This window comes from Pseudorasbora parva, chromosome 25, assembly GCF_024679245.1.
Source record: "Pseudorasbora parva isolate DD20220531a chromosome 25, ASM2467924v1, whole genome shotgun sequence".
In the NCBI taxonomy this organism is placed as follows: Eukaryota; Metazoa; Chordata; class Actinopteri; order Cypriniformes; family Gobionidae; genus Pseudorasbora; species Pseudorasbora parva.
Genome location: NC_090196.1, coordinates 902,132 through 920,709, shown reverse-complemented (window position 1 = coordinate 920,709; position 18,578 = coordinate 902,132). Strand labels below are relative to the sequence as shown.

At 39.6% G+C, this 18,578-nt stretch overlaps 1 protein-coding gene across 1 annotated transcript in view; it reads left to right on the top strand.

Moving 5' to 3' along the window:
• The first annotated feature begins 808 nt into the window (after positions 1-808).
• LOC137064696 (receptor-type tyrosine-protein phosphatase beta-like) overlaps positions 809-18,578 on the top strand; it is a 42,256-nt gene continuing 24,486 nt past the window's right edge. The window contains exons 1-7 of the mRNA XM_067436163.1: positions 809-964; positions 4,374-4,775; positions 5,664-6,841; positions 8,294-8,561; positions 14,839-15,102; positions 16,473-16,739; positions 17,640-17,900. Of these exons, the coding sequence (XP_067292264.1) occupies positions 913-964; positions 4,374-4,775; positions 5,664-6,841; positions 8,294-8,561; positions 14,839-15,102; positions 16,473-16,739; positions 17,640-17,900 (2,692 nt within the window). The 5' untranslated portion in view covers positions 809-912. The remainder of the gene's footprint in view (positions 965-4,373; positions 4,776-5,663; positions 6,842-8,293; positions 8,562-14,838; positions 15,103-16,472; positions 16,740-17,639; positions 17,901-18,578) is intronic.

The window sequence follows — 18,578 nt, the reverse complement described above, 5'->3', positions numbered from 1 at the left end:
GTTGGGACTCTGAATATCTGGCCTTGGTGATTTCTCCAGATCCCTCATTTATTTCACTGGAGACTCTTGATGAAGGAAGTGTGTGTGTTCATCTTCTATGGTTGTTATCGGTGGACGTTCTCTGATCTGTTTTCTTCTGGCCTTCCATGTTGACGATAACGTTCTTCCTCTCCATCATCCTCATCCTTATCTCATGTTGTCTCATATTAAGTCATCATCATCTCTTCAGTCTATATTTCTCTTTACCACAACTGCCCTTAACTGTAGCGGTAAGTGAGAACGATGAGGAGAAACCTTTCCCCTAATGATGTCTGATGTGTTCCAGGTAAAGCAGGAGGACCAGCAATCCAGCCATAAACCCGGTCTGAGTCCAATACAACACAGCCTTAGCTATCAAAGATAACACGTTAACCAGTAGCTAAATGTGTTTAATGCACTGGATTTGTCTGTGAAGACTGTGTCTGTGTGTTGTGTTGTGTTGTGTTGTGTTGTGTTGTGTTGTGCTGTGTTGTGTTGGGCTGTGTTGGGTTGGGTTGGGTTGGGTTGGGTTGGGTTGGGTTGTGTTGTGAGGTGGGAATGCCATCCTGGGTGTGTTCAGTGTATTTCCTGAAGGTAACAGAGATCTCTGATGGTCTGAAGCTCTTCCAGAACTGAACTTCCATAATCTTGAATAGTATTTCAGACATGCCGAGGCTGTAGTCGTCCACACAGCTCGAGCTTCACCGGCGTGTAGCAGCACAGCAGAGCTGATGTCTGAGGCGTTTGTGTGTAAAGATCCCTGTACTGTCACTAGCCTCACACTATTGAATAGAAGGAAGCGCCGGTCAGTGACTTTTCCTTCCCCTGAAAGAGAATTTCCTCCTGAGCGCTCGAACGCTCATTTGAGCTCAGAGAAACTCTCCAGCCAGGAACATGGACACGCTCTTCCTCATCTTTCTCACACTGGAGCGTTTTTCTGCATTGAGTGAGTATTAATGTTATATTCTTTACTCTTCTGGCTGGGTGAATGTGTCGGCTATTAGGAAATACTGGAGAAAACCTGTTTATAGCAGATCAGATGATTCATCATAGCATTAACAGCTGTACAGCTCATTATTGTTTTTATGTACATTATAATTGTTGCCAATGTCATTCAAATGTGTTTTATTTACAGTTTTATTATATTATATGATAAACAGTGACTCTTTAATCTCAACACAATAAATCTCTCAGATTTCCAAAAGAGCCTCCATCTCTTAATCATTATAAGGTCAGCGATTGTGAAGCAGAATTCACTGGTGAATGTGAACCGCGAACACTGGCCGTGACCTTTGTTTGCGGTGGTGTGTGTGTTATGTGGTGTTATCAGTTCAATCCCAGAGATGAGGCCTGAAGACTCGCTGACTTCTGGACAACTCACTCTTTATTCATTTCTAATGGGAACGAGCCATTCCCACAGAACACACGAGATGAGAGCAGTGGAACGGGGAAAAACGAACGGTCTAGAGATGTGTTTTTAAAAGTTATTTTAACTCAAGCCCCGTGTTTTTAGAGCGTCATTGTGTGCGATACGGTTAATAATGTCCGTCTACATTAAAAAACAATGGAAAAGTGAATGGAATATGCCGAAAAATCTGGAAAGCACACACTCAGGTCCTATATCAGCTGCTGATCATGAGATTGTCGTGATTAATTTAATTTCTCATTCTTTACCATAAAGTGACCAAAGTAATGCTTCAGAAATCCTAACGCTGAGTATTTAAGAAACCACAACTTTAGAGCATGACAGTTTTCCCCACAATTGAGATATTATCCTGGTAACAATTTACAATATAATATGCATTAAATCACGCTAGGCAATTTCGGCGAGGCTAGCAATAGCAAGCTAGTTTTGAAAGCATAAGCTCAAATGCAATGATTGGTTGAACATGTTTTGGTCCTGAGACTTCTACAGAAGATATAAACTGTTATTGATTGCTCTCAGGATGTGAAGAGCGTTTCAACCACAAAACAAAAAGTTTACCCTACCTTTATCTATTGCTCATAATTTTGAGTTAATGTATGGGCTAAATCCAAAGTTTAGTTTAGTAAAGTCATGACATAACGACATTATGATGATTCATTGGAGCAGAAAACTGGGAGTTCCAGTCAACACATCTACACTAGTTAATACTAGATAGGGAATTCATCCATGATGACACATTAAATTAATATCAGTTCATATATCTATTGATCAGACTCTTTATGAGTTGCTGTCGCAGTAATGGCTTAGTTCTTCATGAGTCAGATATTAATCAGCGCATTAGTTAAGCATTAATTCATGCATGCTAGCACACCGTATTGTAAAGTGTTAGCAAATCAATCAATTATTTCAGAGCAAGCAATAGCCGTCATTTCGCCATCTCATTAAATAAACCCACTTCTAGCCAAAATAACCTTGAGTTTGGTTGTTTTTTTTTGCCAGAATAACTTGTGATATGTATGATATTCCATCATAAAGGCAAAGTCAGCAGTGATTTCTTTAATACGTTCATGTTCTAGATAATTAGTCTATTCTTGGGTTATGGTTAGACATCCATTACATTCAAAAAGAGATGCTTAAAGGGATAGTTCACTTTAAAATGAAAATTCTGTCACTCAGTCTGTCTCTGTCACATCCTTTACTCACCCTCAAGTTGTTTCAAACCTGTATGAATTTCTTTCTTTAGTTGAACACAAAGGAAGGTATTTCGAAAAATGTCAGTAACCAAACAGTTAACTGGAGCCATTGACTTCCATAGTATTTTTTTTCCCTTTTTTTCCCCTTTTTCCAGTTAACTGTTTGGTTACTGACATTCATCAAAATATCTTCCTTTGTGTTCAGCTGAAGAAAGAAATTCATACAGGTTTGAAACAACTTGAGGGTGAGTAAAGGATGACAGAATTTTCATTTTAAAGTGAACTATCTTTAAATGAGAACACTAATGTGCTGTTTATGAAGGCTTTATCTCTAACACCAAGCATATCTGCAGACTGTTGATTTTCTCCTTGACTCCTTTAACTCAAAAGTTAAGAGTGTAGTTGATGAGATTGTTCCTCTGAAAGTCAGGAAAAAGAGTGGCAGACAAAAAGCACCTTGGAGAAACTCAATAGCAGTGCAAATAATGAAAAGACAAAGCTAGACAGACCTTCTTCTCAAATATTATAAACAGAAACATAAACAACACGCACACTCTTTTTGCTACTGTCGAGAGACTAACAAACCCCCTGAGTCACACTCCCAGAGAAATGCTCTCAGACAGCAAATGCAGCGAGTTTGCTTCCTTCTTCTCAGAGAAAATCAATAATATCTATCGCCATATCCTTGAGTTGCTCTGGGCTCAGTCAGATCAGACAACAACATCAGAAAGTTACTATGTCTAATTTTTAAGCAATTAACGGTAACATTTAAGAAGAAACGGTACAGCACCTTAAAACATCAACCTGCGCCCATAACACACTCCACACTTTTTTTTTCAAATATTGTTTAACTGTTTGGAAGCAGATCTCCTAGAAGTGGTAAACTCCTCACTTCTCTATGGGACTTTTCCAAACTCTGTTAAAACTGCAATAGTTAAGCCTCTTCTGAAAAAGAGAAATCTGGACAACTCCATACTGAGCAACTACAGACCAATCTCAAATCTCCCCTTCATAGGCAAAATCATCGAAAAAGTTGTTTTCAATCAGTTGAACAAATTCTTACACTCAAATGGATACTTTGACAATTTTCAATCTGGTTTCCGTCCACATCACAGCACAAAGACAGCGCTCATAAAGATTATAAATGATATTCGCTTAAATACTGATACAGGCAAAACATCAATTCTGGTTCTACTCGACCTCAGTGCTGCATTCGACACTGTTGACCACAACATACTTCTAGACAGGCTGGAAAACTGGGTTGGGCTCTCTGGGATGGTCCTCAACTGGTTGATGTCTTAGAAGGGAGAGGTTATTATGTGAGTATAGGAGACCATAAGTCTGAGTGGACATCCATGACAAGGGTCATTTGGGTCAATTCTTGCACCATTTCTGTTCAAGCTATATATGCTGCCACTGAGCCAAATAATGAAAAAGAACAAAATTGCTTACCACAGCTGTTTTAATTATCCTTGTTTAGATTTTTTATTTTTACACATGGTATTCTTATTTTTTTGTATGCATATGTTATCAATATTTTAATTAATTTCTATGTAAAGCACTTTGAATTGCCATTGTGTATGAAATGTGCTATACAAATAAACTTGCCTTGCCTTGCCTTTTTACTGGCAGTCCAAAAGTTGCCTTGTTTTAGCCTAAAGGTCAGGGCTGTGTTTTTACAGCTATTAGATGTCTTTTAAATGCAAGATTGCTTGCTGTGTTTTCTCTCCTGGCAGGTGGCTTCCTGATCACACACACTAATAAGGACTTGTGTCTGAGCACGCATGTGAGTGTGGTGGTGCTGAGGAGGTGTGATGAGAGCGACCCGTCCCAGCAGTGGATCTGGACCAGCACCAGGAGGCTCAACCACACGCTGATGTCCAGATGCCTGTGGGCCAATCAGAGCATCGGCGTCCCACGCCACGCTCGCCTGGTCAAGCTCAGCGACTGCCACACCGCACCCGCGTGGAAGTGCTACGACAGCCCAGGGATCTTCGGCCTGGAGGACACGCCGATGTTCCTGAAGAAGCAGGGTATGCGACTGGTGGTCCGCTCTGAACAAAGGTACTCGAACTGGTCAATGATGTCAGTGGATCCTGAGGGGCAACGGGTGACCACGACTCTCTGCCCAGCCACAGGTCAGCTGACTCTCCTGCCATCACACACCAGTTCAATCGTATCTATGGAAGCATGTTACATGGGAACAAAAAACTAAAAAATAATTGCATTTTTTTTCTCGCAATTCAGACTTTATATCTTGTGCTTCCCAGGTTTTCTAAATTCCCATTTGGGAGAAATAAAGTTAGAATTCTGAGGAAAAAAAGTTAAGGTCAGGGTTAGGTTTTGAAAAATAACCAGCTCCCTCCAACCCAGCACTCGCTAGGTCAGAAGAGAGTCTGAGGACAGGCACTGGCTGACGCTAATTTGACTCTGCCCTCCCCCTTGCCTTAGGAGTTACCATACTTGGCTTCAGCCCCCCATAACAAAAAACCTTCCCTCCCCGGGGGAAGACAGACCCCAATGACAATCATCGATCTATCAGGGCTGTGACGGGTAGGTTTAGGCAGGAATCGGTGTGGGGATAGATCCCAAAACCCAGTCACTGCTCCATTAGATCTGTGATGGGTAGGTTAAGGTATAAGCCCAAACAAATCCATCAAAAAACAGTGAAAGGTAAGTCTAAGAAAAGAAACCCAATGATACATCCAGACTGTGATGAACAAAATCGGGTACCCAACTGTCAATAAATCTATCTGAACTTATGACACATAAATCCTAGAAAGAAAAACACGTAAGGTAAAAAAACTAGACCAACCAGTAATATCCCCTAACCCCTCAAAGGTACTGGTGAGGGAAATATTCAAAAATATTGCAAGCAATGTCTGGCTTTTCTCTTTTTCACCATTATAGACCTCTGAAAAATGCCCAACTGTTTGTGAATTTCTATTTGATGCCCATCAAGTTCTGGTTTATGTTTGAAAAGCACATCATGCTGCGTAATGCTAACATCAATTTCTTTCCGCCAGGCCCATCCACAGTTTCATCAGTGAAATCCTCAGGAGAAATTATTGCAGGAACAGTCCCCCTCGTCACTCAGAGCGGAACGGTGACCCACCACAGCAACACCGTCAGAAGCAGAACCAAACGGACCGCCACTGGTCTGGGTGATCTGAACACATTCACAGCCAAAACAGACCTCAAGAAGAAATACACTCAAACATTGGAGACAGAATCCCCCCTTGCTGGGACTGATTTGTCCTTCACCGCTCTGATGGTGACCAGAAGCTTTCATGTACCTCTGAATATCACAGAGGACAGGCTTCACACAAGCTCCGATGCTGTGGAGCTGACCGATAACCCCCTGGTTTCTCAGACAGGCTCCCCAGCCTCCATTACAGATGCTGAGGCTTTGGTGTCCTCTGACGCCAGCACTGAAGCTCAGACCGCTGTAGATTCTCACACAGGACAGTCGGAGGATAACAGCATCAGCACGGATAATGCGCTGACCGAGAGCTCAACCAGAAGTTTACCAGTATCCAACACAGATGGCGCATGGACGAACGCCACAACCAAACGCTCAAAGAGCACCAAAGATGGTCAGACCATGTTTCCATTCAAAACCAGGACGACCCGAGCAATTACTGAAGTTCTTACCAATACGGATACTAGATCCACCCTAAATACAGCCACTAGAGCGAGTGCAACGAGCACCCCGAAAGCCCCGTACACATCTACCCCTGCCCTGGACACATCGACCTCTGCCCTAGATACATCTACCCCTGCCCTGGACACATCCACCCCTGCCCTGGACACATCCACCCCTGCCCTGGACACATCCACCCCTGCCCTGGACACATCTACCCCTGCCCTGGACACATCCACCCCTGCCCTGGACACATCTACCCCTGCCCTAAACACATTTACCCCAGCCCTGGAAACATCTACCCCTGCCCTAAACACCTTTACCTCGGCCCTGGGCACATCCACCCCTGCCCTGGACACATCCACCCCTGCCCTGGACACATCTACCCCTGCCCTGGACACATCTACCCCTGCCCTGGATACATCTACTCCTGCCCTGGACACGTCTACCACTGCCCCGGACACTACAACCGTGGAAGTGACCACATCTACTCCGGTCATCAGCACCACAGCATCTCCTCCACCAACTACAGTCACACCTACTACAGCCTCCACATCTACGGTGAGAAGATATTCTCATAGTCTTGTTTTGATGCCATCTAGAGGAATTCCTGAATACGTGAGATGACAGTTCACTAAAGATACAGTGGGGCAAAAAGTATTTATTCAGCCACCAATTGTGCAAGTTCTCCCACCAAGATGAGAGAGGCCTGTAATTTTCATCATAGGTACACTCCAACTATGAGAGAATGAATGAGAAAAAAATTAATTAAAATCACATTGTCTGATTTTTAAAGAATTTATTTGAAAATTATGGTGGGAAATAAGTATTTGGTCAGAAACAAAAGTTAATCTCAATACTTTGTTATACCCTTTGTTGGCAATGACAGAGGTCAAACGTTTTCTGTAAGATGTTCTCTGTAAGGTTTTTACACACAGTTGCTGGTAGTTTGGCCCGTTTCTCCATGCAGATCTCCTCTAGAGCAGTAATGTTTTGGAGCTGTCGCTGGGCGACTCCCTCCAAAGATTTTCTATGGGTTTGAGATCTAGAGACTGGCTATGCCACTCCAGGACCTTGAAATGCTTCTTGCGAAGCCACTCCTTCGTTGCCTGGGCGGGGTTGGTGTTTGGGGTCATTGTCATGCTGAAAGACCCAGCCACGTTTCATCTTCAATGCCCTTGCGGATGGAAGGAGGTTTTTACTCAAAATCTCACAATACATGGCCCCATTCATTCTTTCCTTTACAAGAATCAGTCGTCCTGGTACATTTGCAAAAAAACAGCCCCAAAGCATGATGTTTCCACCTCCATGCTTCACATTAGCTATGGTGCCACTTAGCATTCTTTCTCTCCAAACACCAAAAAGTTAAAAGTATATTTTGGTTTCATCTGACCATATGCCATTCTCCCAATCCTCTTCTGGATCATCCAAATGCTCTCCAGCAAACTTCAGATGGGCCGGGACATGTACTGGCTTAAGCAGGGGGACATGTCTGGCACTGCAGGATTTGCGTAGTGTGTTACTGATGGTAGCCTTTGTTACTTTGGTCCCAGCTTTCTGCAGGTCATTCACTAGGTCCCCCCGTGTGGTTCAGGGAATTTTGAAAAATCAGACAAGGATTTTCTGGATGTTTTTTCTCATTCTGTTTCTCATAGTTGAAGTGTACCTCTGATGAAAATTACAGACCTCTCTCATATTTTTAAGTGGGAGAACTTGCACAATTGGTGGCTGACTAAATACTTTCATATTTTTTGCCCCACTGTATTTCAAATGCAATGTTTTATTGGTAGTTTTGAAAGCTGTCTACTTTGCCAAACTTTCACAAACTCTAATCTGTTTGGCTGATTGCTCCGTAAATTCAGTAGACACCCTTGAGGTTTTCTTGTCATATTGTATAGTCACATCAGTGCACCTCGTCTCAGGTTAATCGAACCCATGGCATTTCTAGCACAAGATCATCACAGTTAGTATAATTTCCTATTTAACTCTCTGTTGTGTGTTTGTTGTTTGTAGCTTGCCACAACAGAGGCCGTCAGGTGTCTGGTGAACATAACCATCGCGAGTGTTCATATGGATTATTGTGCGATCAATTTCACAACACCCGGGAAATCCTGCAGCTTCATCATGACTGATGCGTCTCGATTCACCAGCTGTTCTGAAGACACGCAGCGACCCGACCATCACTCATGCCTGATGACGGGTCTGACTCCTGGAGGCACCTATCTGTTTGAGATCATTTCCCAGACAGACGGCACTCGCTCAAACGCCACTGTTCACACCGGTAAGACCTCTTCAGAAGATACCTGTGATCTGAAGGCAATAACATGCTGTGATGTATGGCTGTTTGTCATTGTTCTTGTTCATGTTGATCCGGTGGAACACATTGTTCTGTTAGATCTGATGAAGCTCTTAGTGTCTGCAGATGTGCGGTCCTCAAGTCTTGGCACTCACGCAGAACAGTGTGTTCTCTCACTTACTCCAGTTTCCTCACTTAAGGCATGGTCATGTTGACATGAATCAACGTTTTTCTCTCGTGTTCCCTGAGCAGATATTATAATGTGTGAACTTTTTCACTAAACAGCCGTTGAGTGTCTTAAGATCTTATATGACCATTAGCAGTCAGTTAGGGGTAATTAATCAGTCCTACTTCTCGGTATCAAATTAGGCCAATGTACGTTTTTATGAAACTAAATTGGTGATTTAAACAATCTTACCTGTTAAAAAACAATCAATCTTACCTTTTCTTCTGATTCCTCTTTGGATCTGGTCTGGGGTTCAGCTTGACATTTACGAATTTGGAACTGAGGCCGAACAACTGGACTCGATCCGTCCAGGCCACATTGTTTTAGTAGCCCTTGTTCTTCCTTGCTGTCCCCCTGTGTAGACGGGATTGGTTTCTTACTCCTGGTGGACTGCTGTAAATCCTGCAGGCTCAAGCACAAGCTCCCTTACTAGTCTCATAAGTCAAAACAACGAAACTGTCTTCTGAGATGTTCTAGCTGATGTTTTCAGATCTTTGAGATCTTGGTATGATGGTACCATGATCTTCAATGCTTATGAACTAGACAGATTTATTTAGGTTTATATAATGGGTGGCACTTCTCTTTAAGGATGTTGTAATTATACTTGATTCTACCCGTTATTGTAATTCTATAAAGGGGAGTGCAAATCTTAAATGCTTTTAGTTGCAATTTATTTCGATGGTCCCCTTTACTTTCTACTAACTACAGGTAACTTTTCAGCTACATGTCAACTAACTCATTAATTTGCAACTACGTCAACTAATGCTGTCTTCCTGTGCTATAGGACATTTTGTGCTTCCTACTTGGAAGTCGTGATTTTGAGATCATTGCTTTCAAATTTTGTCTTGAGAAAATGTTGTTCATGCGCAATTTTTAAAACTAGGAAATTAGTATTTACGATAATTCTGATAGCACATTAAGGCAGCAATAATTTGAAACTACATATCAACAACTCATTAATTTGAAACTACGTCAACTACTAATTTATTTGCAACCACGTCAACTAACTTATTCATTTGGAACTACGTCACCTAACTCGTTAATTTGCAACTGCATGTCTTTAATTTGCATCAACATGTCAACAACAACTTTCATTGATTTGAAACTACAAATTAACTAACTTATTAATTTGCAACTACATGTAAACTAACTCACTAATTTTCAAGTACATGTTAATCAATTCATTAATTTGCAACTACATGTCAACTAACCCGTTCATTTCACCTACATGTCAACAACTCATTTATTTGCATCTACATGTGAACTAACTTTCATTAAATGTACAAGTAGTATTACACTCAGATGAATGATAAATCAACCAAAATGCTCTCAGTGCAAACTGAGACCTGATCCCGTTCCAGTGTAGCCTGACCTCTGACCCTATGTCTGATGTCTGTAATGTAAACTCATGCAAACAGCGATATGAAAAACAGGCCTTGAGTGAAGTAGATCTGGGTGGATTGTGACCCAAATTAAGCTTCTGTCCTTGTCCACCTGCTTTGTGCTCTTTTTCGTACAGTGAACGGCAGGGTCTTGGTGAATTAGGGTATAGATGTGTTGTGTATCCTTTTCCTTAGCCGAAATGAGAGGTTTGCTCATTTTGCACTGAACCCTACAACAACTGCCGTTCCCAGCATGCACTGCAGCATGAATAAATCAGCAAACAAACAGCCTTGAACTGGTCAAACTGATGGTGGAAATGGATCGACTAAGTAAAGAATTCAGTTGGATTTATTGTCATGGTAAAAACTATTGGTCATCAAATTACAGACATACACATCTACACACAATTTAAAAACGTTCTGTTTTATCTAAACTGACAAACTAACTACTCACTTCTTTTAATTTTTTAGACCAAAGTGTTTTCTAAGTGCTGCTGTCCTGTATGTGCACTCATTTTACAACGGTACATTCCCCTCGTTCCACAGGACGCAGAGACACGACTAACCCACAGTTGCTTTAACTCCTAGCCAAAGGCCATCAGCTTTTTTATCGTTTTTTTCCAGGATATTTTCAGCTCGCCTCCTCCCTTCCTGCTTTACCAGACGACCCGCCTGCATATCCTGCCGTTTACTGCCCGTTATTACCCATGATGCAGACACACACTCATGTATTGTCACACACACTCGCTCCTGAACCATGTGTCTTCACCGCCGTGTGAGGAAACACTGGTGTTGAGATGATGTGAATATATCAGCACTGAGAACTGTCATCATTTACTCACTCTCATGTTGGTCCAAACCCATGTGACGTAAAAGAGGAGATTTTTTAATTACCTCTGACTTCCAGACGTTTCTCAAAGTGTGTTTTAATACAGAAGAAAGAGCGTCACACAGGCTTGGAATGGGTGAATTAACCCTTTAACGTTGCTCTTATCCATACGATGAGAATCCGTCAGAAACGCTCGTGATGTCCTGAGGCGTTGGGCTTGAGATATTCACTTCATTTACGGCACAACTCTCACTTCCGTTTCTCACACAAAGCTTCACTTTCATTGTCCATTCTGATAAACGTCTCCTTTTGTGCTCCACAGAAGAATGAAAGTCATACAGGTTTCTCATGACACGAGTGTGAGGAAATCTCACCCTTCTTTTTAACACAGATGTGAAAGTGCTCAAATCAAAACTTAAATGGTTACAAATCATCAAAAAGCGTTAAAATATAGACCTACAGTTGGTCACTTTTAAACCTGCTGTTCATGTGTTGGTCAAAAATTACCTTAAAAATGTTTTTATTTCAATGAAATGATTGAACTATATTTTAGTTAGATAATGTTTTTTTATTTCATATTTTGTATTTTAGGGGATTTTATGATACTAAATTATATTTATGCAGTAGTAACCCATTTATTACATTTTTGAGAATGGACCTGAAAATAAAATGTCTAACTGTCTTTTTAAAGATGACACTTGGCAGATTATTGGTGAAGTGAAACATGAAAAAAAAAAATTGTACATTTATTGTTATGAAAAATTTACAAAAATACTTATATGAAATATATGTTTTCCAAAACACGTTTTACTCTAAAACTGTGAGGAAAAACAAAAATCTAAACAAGTTGTGTTCCAAATTTAAGGCTGATATCTGTATAAATGAGCTTTCAGTGAGTTAGTTTGGGCGCAGTAAAAAATGCTTCCACTAGAGAAAATTCCTCTCTCATTTATTTTTGACCGCTAACTATACAAGTGTGATTATTTTATTCAGGACCATTTAACCTTTTCGAATCATGTCCATGATTTTTTTTGTGTATTCACACAGCAAGTACCAAAACCTTAACGAAACTAAAAAAAAAGCGGTCACGAAATATGGATACTCGAGTCTCAGACCTGTTTTTCGTCAAGATTAGAAAAACATTTCATTATAAAATAGTGCAGTAAAATTACCACCCACACTGAAAACCCTAATAAGTTGATTTAACTCAATTGATTTGAGTAAACTCGTTCCCTCAATTAAATTGAGTAATGGAGTCTTCCAAAACTTGAATAGTAAGGTTCACTTAACTTGGTGCTCACGTTCACTGTACTTAAATTGTTAAGTTCACCGAACTGGATACACAGTTTAGTACACCATGCTGGGTACAACCAACCAATCAAAACTTCCCCATGTGTCCCAACATGCATTGTGGCATGAATAAATTATGCATCGAAATTGTAAAAAATTTTCTTTGATTCGTACTATTTTCTTTTACTTTTGCGGTTTTCTACTGATGTTTTTGTAGCTTGTTTTATGTTCAGAGTTGATCTGTTTATTGGAATATCTATCTGTTTTTTTTTGATTGTCACCATTGCAGATATTCATACGCAGATTCTTGATGTCTGTGTGTGTCTAACTAATGCCATAGATTTAAACATGTCATGCACATAAAGAAATTACCATAAATAAAGGATTTCATGGTTATTATTATTAATTCTTCAAAACTATCAGTAATCGCGTCAACAACCAGAGCATTAGACTCTGTGTGAGATCATGGATTCTGTCATTACATGATGATGCTATTATCATCAATGAATAAAAAGCATCACTTGATGATATTTTCTCTTGACTTTGTGTTCCACAACAAATGTGTCTCATAAACACAAAGCAGCCAGAGAAACATTTATATTACATAATCAAGGTTCAAGAGCCCAACTAAAGCAAACACTGATCTCCATCATGGTGACTTCTAACAAAACTATTATTTTCATTAAAACAGAAATATAGTCAATCTGGTTAGTTATACGTTAGTTCACATATTATTGTTAGGTTTAGTAACTTACGAATTTTAAGAATTTAAGACTGCACACAATGAAAAAGTCTCCATCTTAATTTAAATCAGCAACAGAAATGGCCCGCCTTTTGTAATTGTCCTCCAATCAGTGAATTAGTTCTTGTTGCTAGACAGAACTCCTTGAATGGCCAATCACATTAAAGCAAGACCAGAGGGAGCTATTTTAATTAGTTATGATTTTGAGTTCATACAACTTGAAATCTTAAGTTGATGTATTTTGTAGGTTAATAAATTATACTAACTTATATTTGTGAGTTTCTGGACTAAACTAGTAATATTTAGTCAAGATTGCTTGATTTGTTTAAGTAAAGACAACATTGGGGGGAGGAGCCAGCTAAACGTTTTTAAAGTAACTTTTCCATGGTAACGCAATGTCTAGTTTTAAAAGTTTTCACAGGAGGATTGTTGAGTGTTTATGTTAACCTCCGTGGTTCATGTGCGCGCCAAACGGGGGTCGGGGGGGTTCGTGTTGTGTTGACAGGAGTGGACGTGTTTGTACTTTTATTACTTTTGTTTTATAAAAAATATTCAATCAACTATCCCAAACTATGCATCATTTGAAAGCTAAAATGCTCAAGATTCATGTTCTGAACTTGTTTTTGCAATAAATATACCAGAGAGGAAAAGGCTGTGAAGGACTGGCCATATTAATATCAGCATAATGATGATTACTAAAATATGCTAGTGGGACACTGACAGTTTATGAGATACATTTTACACCTAACGTATTGTGGTAATGGGTCAAAAAATAATAAGCGTGAATCAAAATATTAAAAACACATGCATCAGACGCCCTGAGTCGCAGTGGAGTGATGTCACCTGCCCTCTTCCATTGATTGGCTAGAGGAGGAGCTGTCAATCTAGAACTAGTGGACCAATGGTGGCGCTTAAGCCCGCCCTAATTTGCATAAAGCTGCCAAATTTGGAAAAGCAAGAACAGAACATGGAAAGAAGAGTGAAGAGAAAAACAGCGCAAGCATACAATTGAGTAAAATATGAGCAAGTATAAGAGAGCACAACATAATAAAACCATGCAAACATTTGTTAAGAACACATAAACATAAGATTTGTTATAATAATGTGTTTAATTTTTATGCTATATTTTGACTCGTGACCACTGTGTTTACTCTTCTGATAATTTTGCATAATTATTTTTCAGTTGTGCAATATATTTTTACGTGTTTTTAAATATTTGATTCACGCTTGTTCTTTTTTTAATCCGTGAGCACCAGTGTTGGGGTAACTTATTACAAGTAACAAGTAATCAGATTACTTTTTCAAGTAACTAGTAAAGTTATGCATTACTTAAAAAAATTACAACAAAATATCTGAGTTACTTTTTCAAACTAAGTAACGCTAGTTACTTTATTTTCCCATTTATTGTCTGACCGCTCTCGTCCCCATGTTGAGATAAACCGTAAGTGTGGAGTTGTTGTGTGTAAACATTATGTTTATTGTAGCTCTAGCGTGCATTCTCTAAATCTTGATAAAGGTTCTTTACATTTGCTCAAAAATATACCTTTTTTATATATTAAAAAACAAGCCCAGCCCAGATGAAAAAAAGTAACGCAAAAGTAATGTAACGCCTTACTTTTCTTAAAAAGTAACTACGTAAGGTAATTAGTTACTTTTTAAGGGAGTAATGCAATATTGTAATGCATTACTATTCAAAGTACCTTTCCCCAACACTGGTGAGCACGATACTTTAAGCAGAAAACGTGTCCCATAGACAGAGTGAAGTAAACCTGTGACTGTCCTGTGATGTGCAGCTCCGGCTCCGGTCTCATCCCTGAGTCTGCATGGCGATGGCAGTCCGGACTCTCTCAAAGCCTCCTGGATCCCTGCATTCGGACACCTGGAGTCCTACCAGCTCTCTCTATCTCCCTCCGGCTCATCTCAACCGCCCCTTTCCCTTCCTCCAAACTCATCTCAGTGGGTCTTCAGCGGGCTGTCGCCTGGGAGGGTTTATCAGGTGTCGGTGAAGACCAGGAGTGGAGAGCGTACAGCTGAGGCCAGGACGACAGGAAGAACAGGTGAGAAGCCATCGACAGAAACCATCTAAAACCACTATACCAGTACATTTCCTTGTCCACTAACAGGGAACACAACGTTCACTGACATTTTGTAATAAGATAAAACGCTCTTTAAATAACCTTGTTAATATTAAATAGGCTTTCTCATGATGTTAAGAGAAATGTTTTTACTTGATGAACAAAAAAATGCTCTTCTTATTTAGTATTTTTGTCTTGTTTCCAGTACAAATATCTAAAAATTCTTAAATCAAGATTCATTTAATAGATAAGTGTGAAATCATTAAATTAAATTACATTTCTGGGGAAAGAAAATCTAAATGAAATTAGTTTTTGCTTTAAAAACAAGATAAATGATCTGCCAATGGGGTGAGAAAAATAATCTTATTTCTGTTTGGAATGGAAACAAGAAAAGATTTCAATCAGAAATAATTATTTTTCTCACCTCTTTGGCAGATCATTTTGCCTGTTTTAAGCAAAAACTCTCTTCATTTAGATTTTATTTTTAAGAAAACAAGGAAAAGTATCTTATGTCATTTTACTGATCTAGCAAATGCATCTTGATTTAAGAATTGTTAGATATTTGGACTCAGTGGCGTAACTTGTTTTAAAAAGTGGATGGTACAGGTGTGTGTGTGTGTGTGTGTGTGTGTGTGTGTGTGTGTGTGTGTGTGTGTGTGTGTATGGGGGGGGGGGGGCATTGCTATACAATATTATCAGATGTAAAATATGTACAATAACAATTGCAGAAAAATGTGTATTAAGATGTCCAGAAATCAATTCAATAGTTCATTTATTGATATGGCTTTCATGTTATATTCTTGCATATAGCATAGATTCGCAAACTTTGCTTGTAATCCCTACTGGTCTAATGGTTTAGTTCCATTATGGTCCTTTGTTAAGCTGGTCAGAAGTTCTCATTTTTTAATCTGCTCTCAGTTTTTTTTCTCATCAAAACCGAATATCATCAGTGGTTGTATATCAAGAGCAGGGACGGTTTTCGTGATTTTACCGGAACAAATAGAAAGTCTTGGCAGAGAAGTCTGAGCCACTGATTACAGCGGCAATGAGCACCAGATCGTCTCGTATTACGAATGACGAATAACGAAAGAAATGATGCTCTTCTAGTTAACTAGAGATGTTTTGTTTGCATTAGTTAGATTCATCTGTGCAGCAAGATGTTTCAAAAAGTGGTGGGGACATTGTACCCACAAATTGTGCCTATGTTTATACTAGAAACAAGACAAAATTAGGAAGTAAGAAGAATATTTATTTATTTATTTGCAGTGCGTTCTCGTAGTGCTGAAGCGTGGAAAAGCGAGTCAGCTGATCATAACCAGAGGCTCGTGTGTGTTGTTGTGTCTGCTCCTCAGCTCCAGGACGGCCGGCTCATCTCAAGCTGGAGGCCCTGAATGAGAAGAGTCTGCGCTTGTCCTGGTCTCCTCCGGACGGCAGCTGGGATTTCTACCGGATCCTGCTGTTCAACGGCTCGTCTGTGCTGATGAACCGCACCGTGGACCGGAGCCTGCTGGAGCTCAGTTTCACCAACTGGACTCTGATCCCCGGCCGTCTGTACAGGGCTTCGGTCAGTGTGGAGAGCGGAGATCTCAGCTCATCCGCAGACTGCTACGGGAGACTGGGTGTGTGTGATGGATTCAACCACTACACTGCAAAACATGCTCTTCTTACTTAGTCATTTTCTCTTGTTTTTAGTCTAAATATCTAACAATTCTTAAATCAAGATGCATTTACTAGATAAGTAAGATATGACAAGATATTTTTTCTTGTTTTCTTTCAAATAATATCAAAATGAATTGAGTTTTTGCTTAAAACAGGCAAAATGATCTGCCAATGGGGTGATCTATCCATCTGTCATCTCTATGTAAATTAAAACGTGGTAAATCTAGTACTGAGTACTCTAGTAACCTATATGTCTGTCTGTTATCTGATATATCTGTATTGACTTCAAAACTGTCAAACTTTAATTTTTGAACTTTATCTATCTATCTATCTATCTATCTATCTATCTATCTATCTATCTATCTATCTATCTATCTATCTATCTATCTATCTATCTATCTATCTATCTATCTATCTATCTATATATCTATCTATCTATCTATCTATCTATCTATCTATCTATCTGTCTGTCTATCTATCTGTCTATCTATCTATCTATCTATCTATCTATCTATCTATCTATCTATCTATCTATCTATTTCTCTCTCTCTCTCTCTCTCTCTCTCTCTCTCTCTCTCTCTCTCTCTCTCTCTCTCTCTCTCTCTCTCTCTCTCTCTCTCTCTCTCTCTCTCTCTCTCTCTCTCTGTCTGTCTGTCTATCTGTCTTGTTTTAAGCAGAAACTCACTTCAATTAGATTTTTTCTCCTAGAAAACATGCAAAAATATCTTCAAAAAATGTAATTTTACTTATATAGTACATGCATCTTGATTTAAGAATTTTAATATAATTGGACTGGAAACAAGAAAAAAATACTAAATAAGAAGAGAGTAATCAATGTGCAAATATCCCTCTCTCTTTAGCTCCCCGGCCGGTTGAGTCGCTGAATCTCCGCCACATTAGCGAGACGTCTCTGAGCGCGGTGTGGATCCGTCCTGTGGGCGAGTGGGACGATTACACCGTCCTGCTGAGGGATGGAGATACCACCCTGGAGAGAAGGACATTAGGCCATGATGTGCAGCAGTGCAGCTTCACCAGCCTGACACCCGGACACTCCTACACCATCACAGTCACAGCCAATGGTGGAGATCTGAGAAGCTCCGCCCACGTCACAGGAACCACCAGTGAGTCCCTCAGAACTCTAGGCCAGAGGTGGACAAATACACAACTTCATTACTTGAGTAAAAGTACTACTGGTCAAATATTTCTCCGTTACAAGTGAAAGTTGTAAAAACTGATTTTTACTGGAGTAAAAGTACAGAAGTATTTGTTTTCAAAAGTACTTAAGTATCAAAAGTAAATTTCCTTTTTTATGTCAATGCATTATTTTATTATTGTTGTATAAATGCACATTATGCCATCATGGTTTAAGCCAGTCAGTGATGCTCCATTTGACTAACTTAAATACTAAACTAATTTAAATACTTGTAGAAAAGTTACAAAGCTGCTGTCACTTTAAGGCCGAATGCACGGATCCAATACACTGATACACATCTGATATTCTCACACTGTTCACCTTCACTGAAGACAGAATCAACTTTGTTTATGAGAATACTCCACAAAATGAACATTTTGAAATCTTTCGTTTTCCATTTTGCTCTAAACTATAAATCAGTGTTTAATAAATTCTGTGAAATCATTGAACTTCATTCAATTGAGTGATTCCTGAAAGGCTTTCTGCAAAAACCCAAACACCTTTTAAAAAAGAAAGAAATCATCACTGACTTTCAAAGCTGCGACAGAAACGACTTTCGACTTCGAGGACCTTAATAGAAATGTAGAGGAGTAAAGAGGACGATATT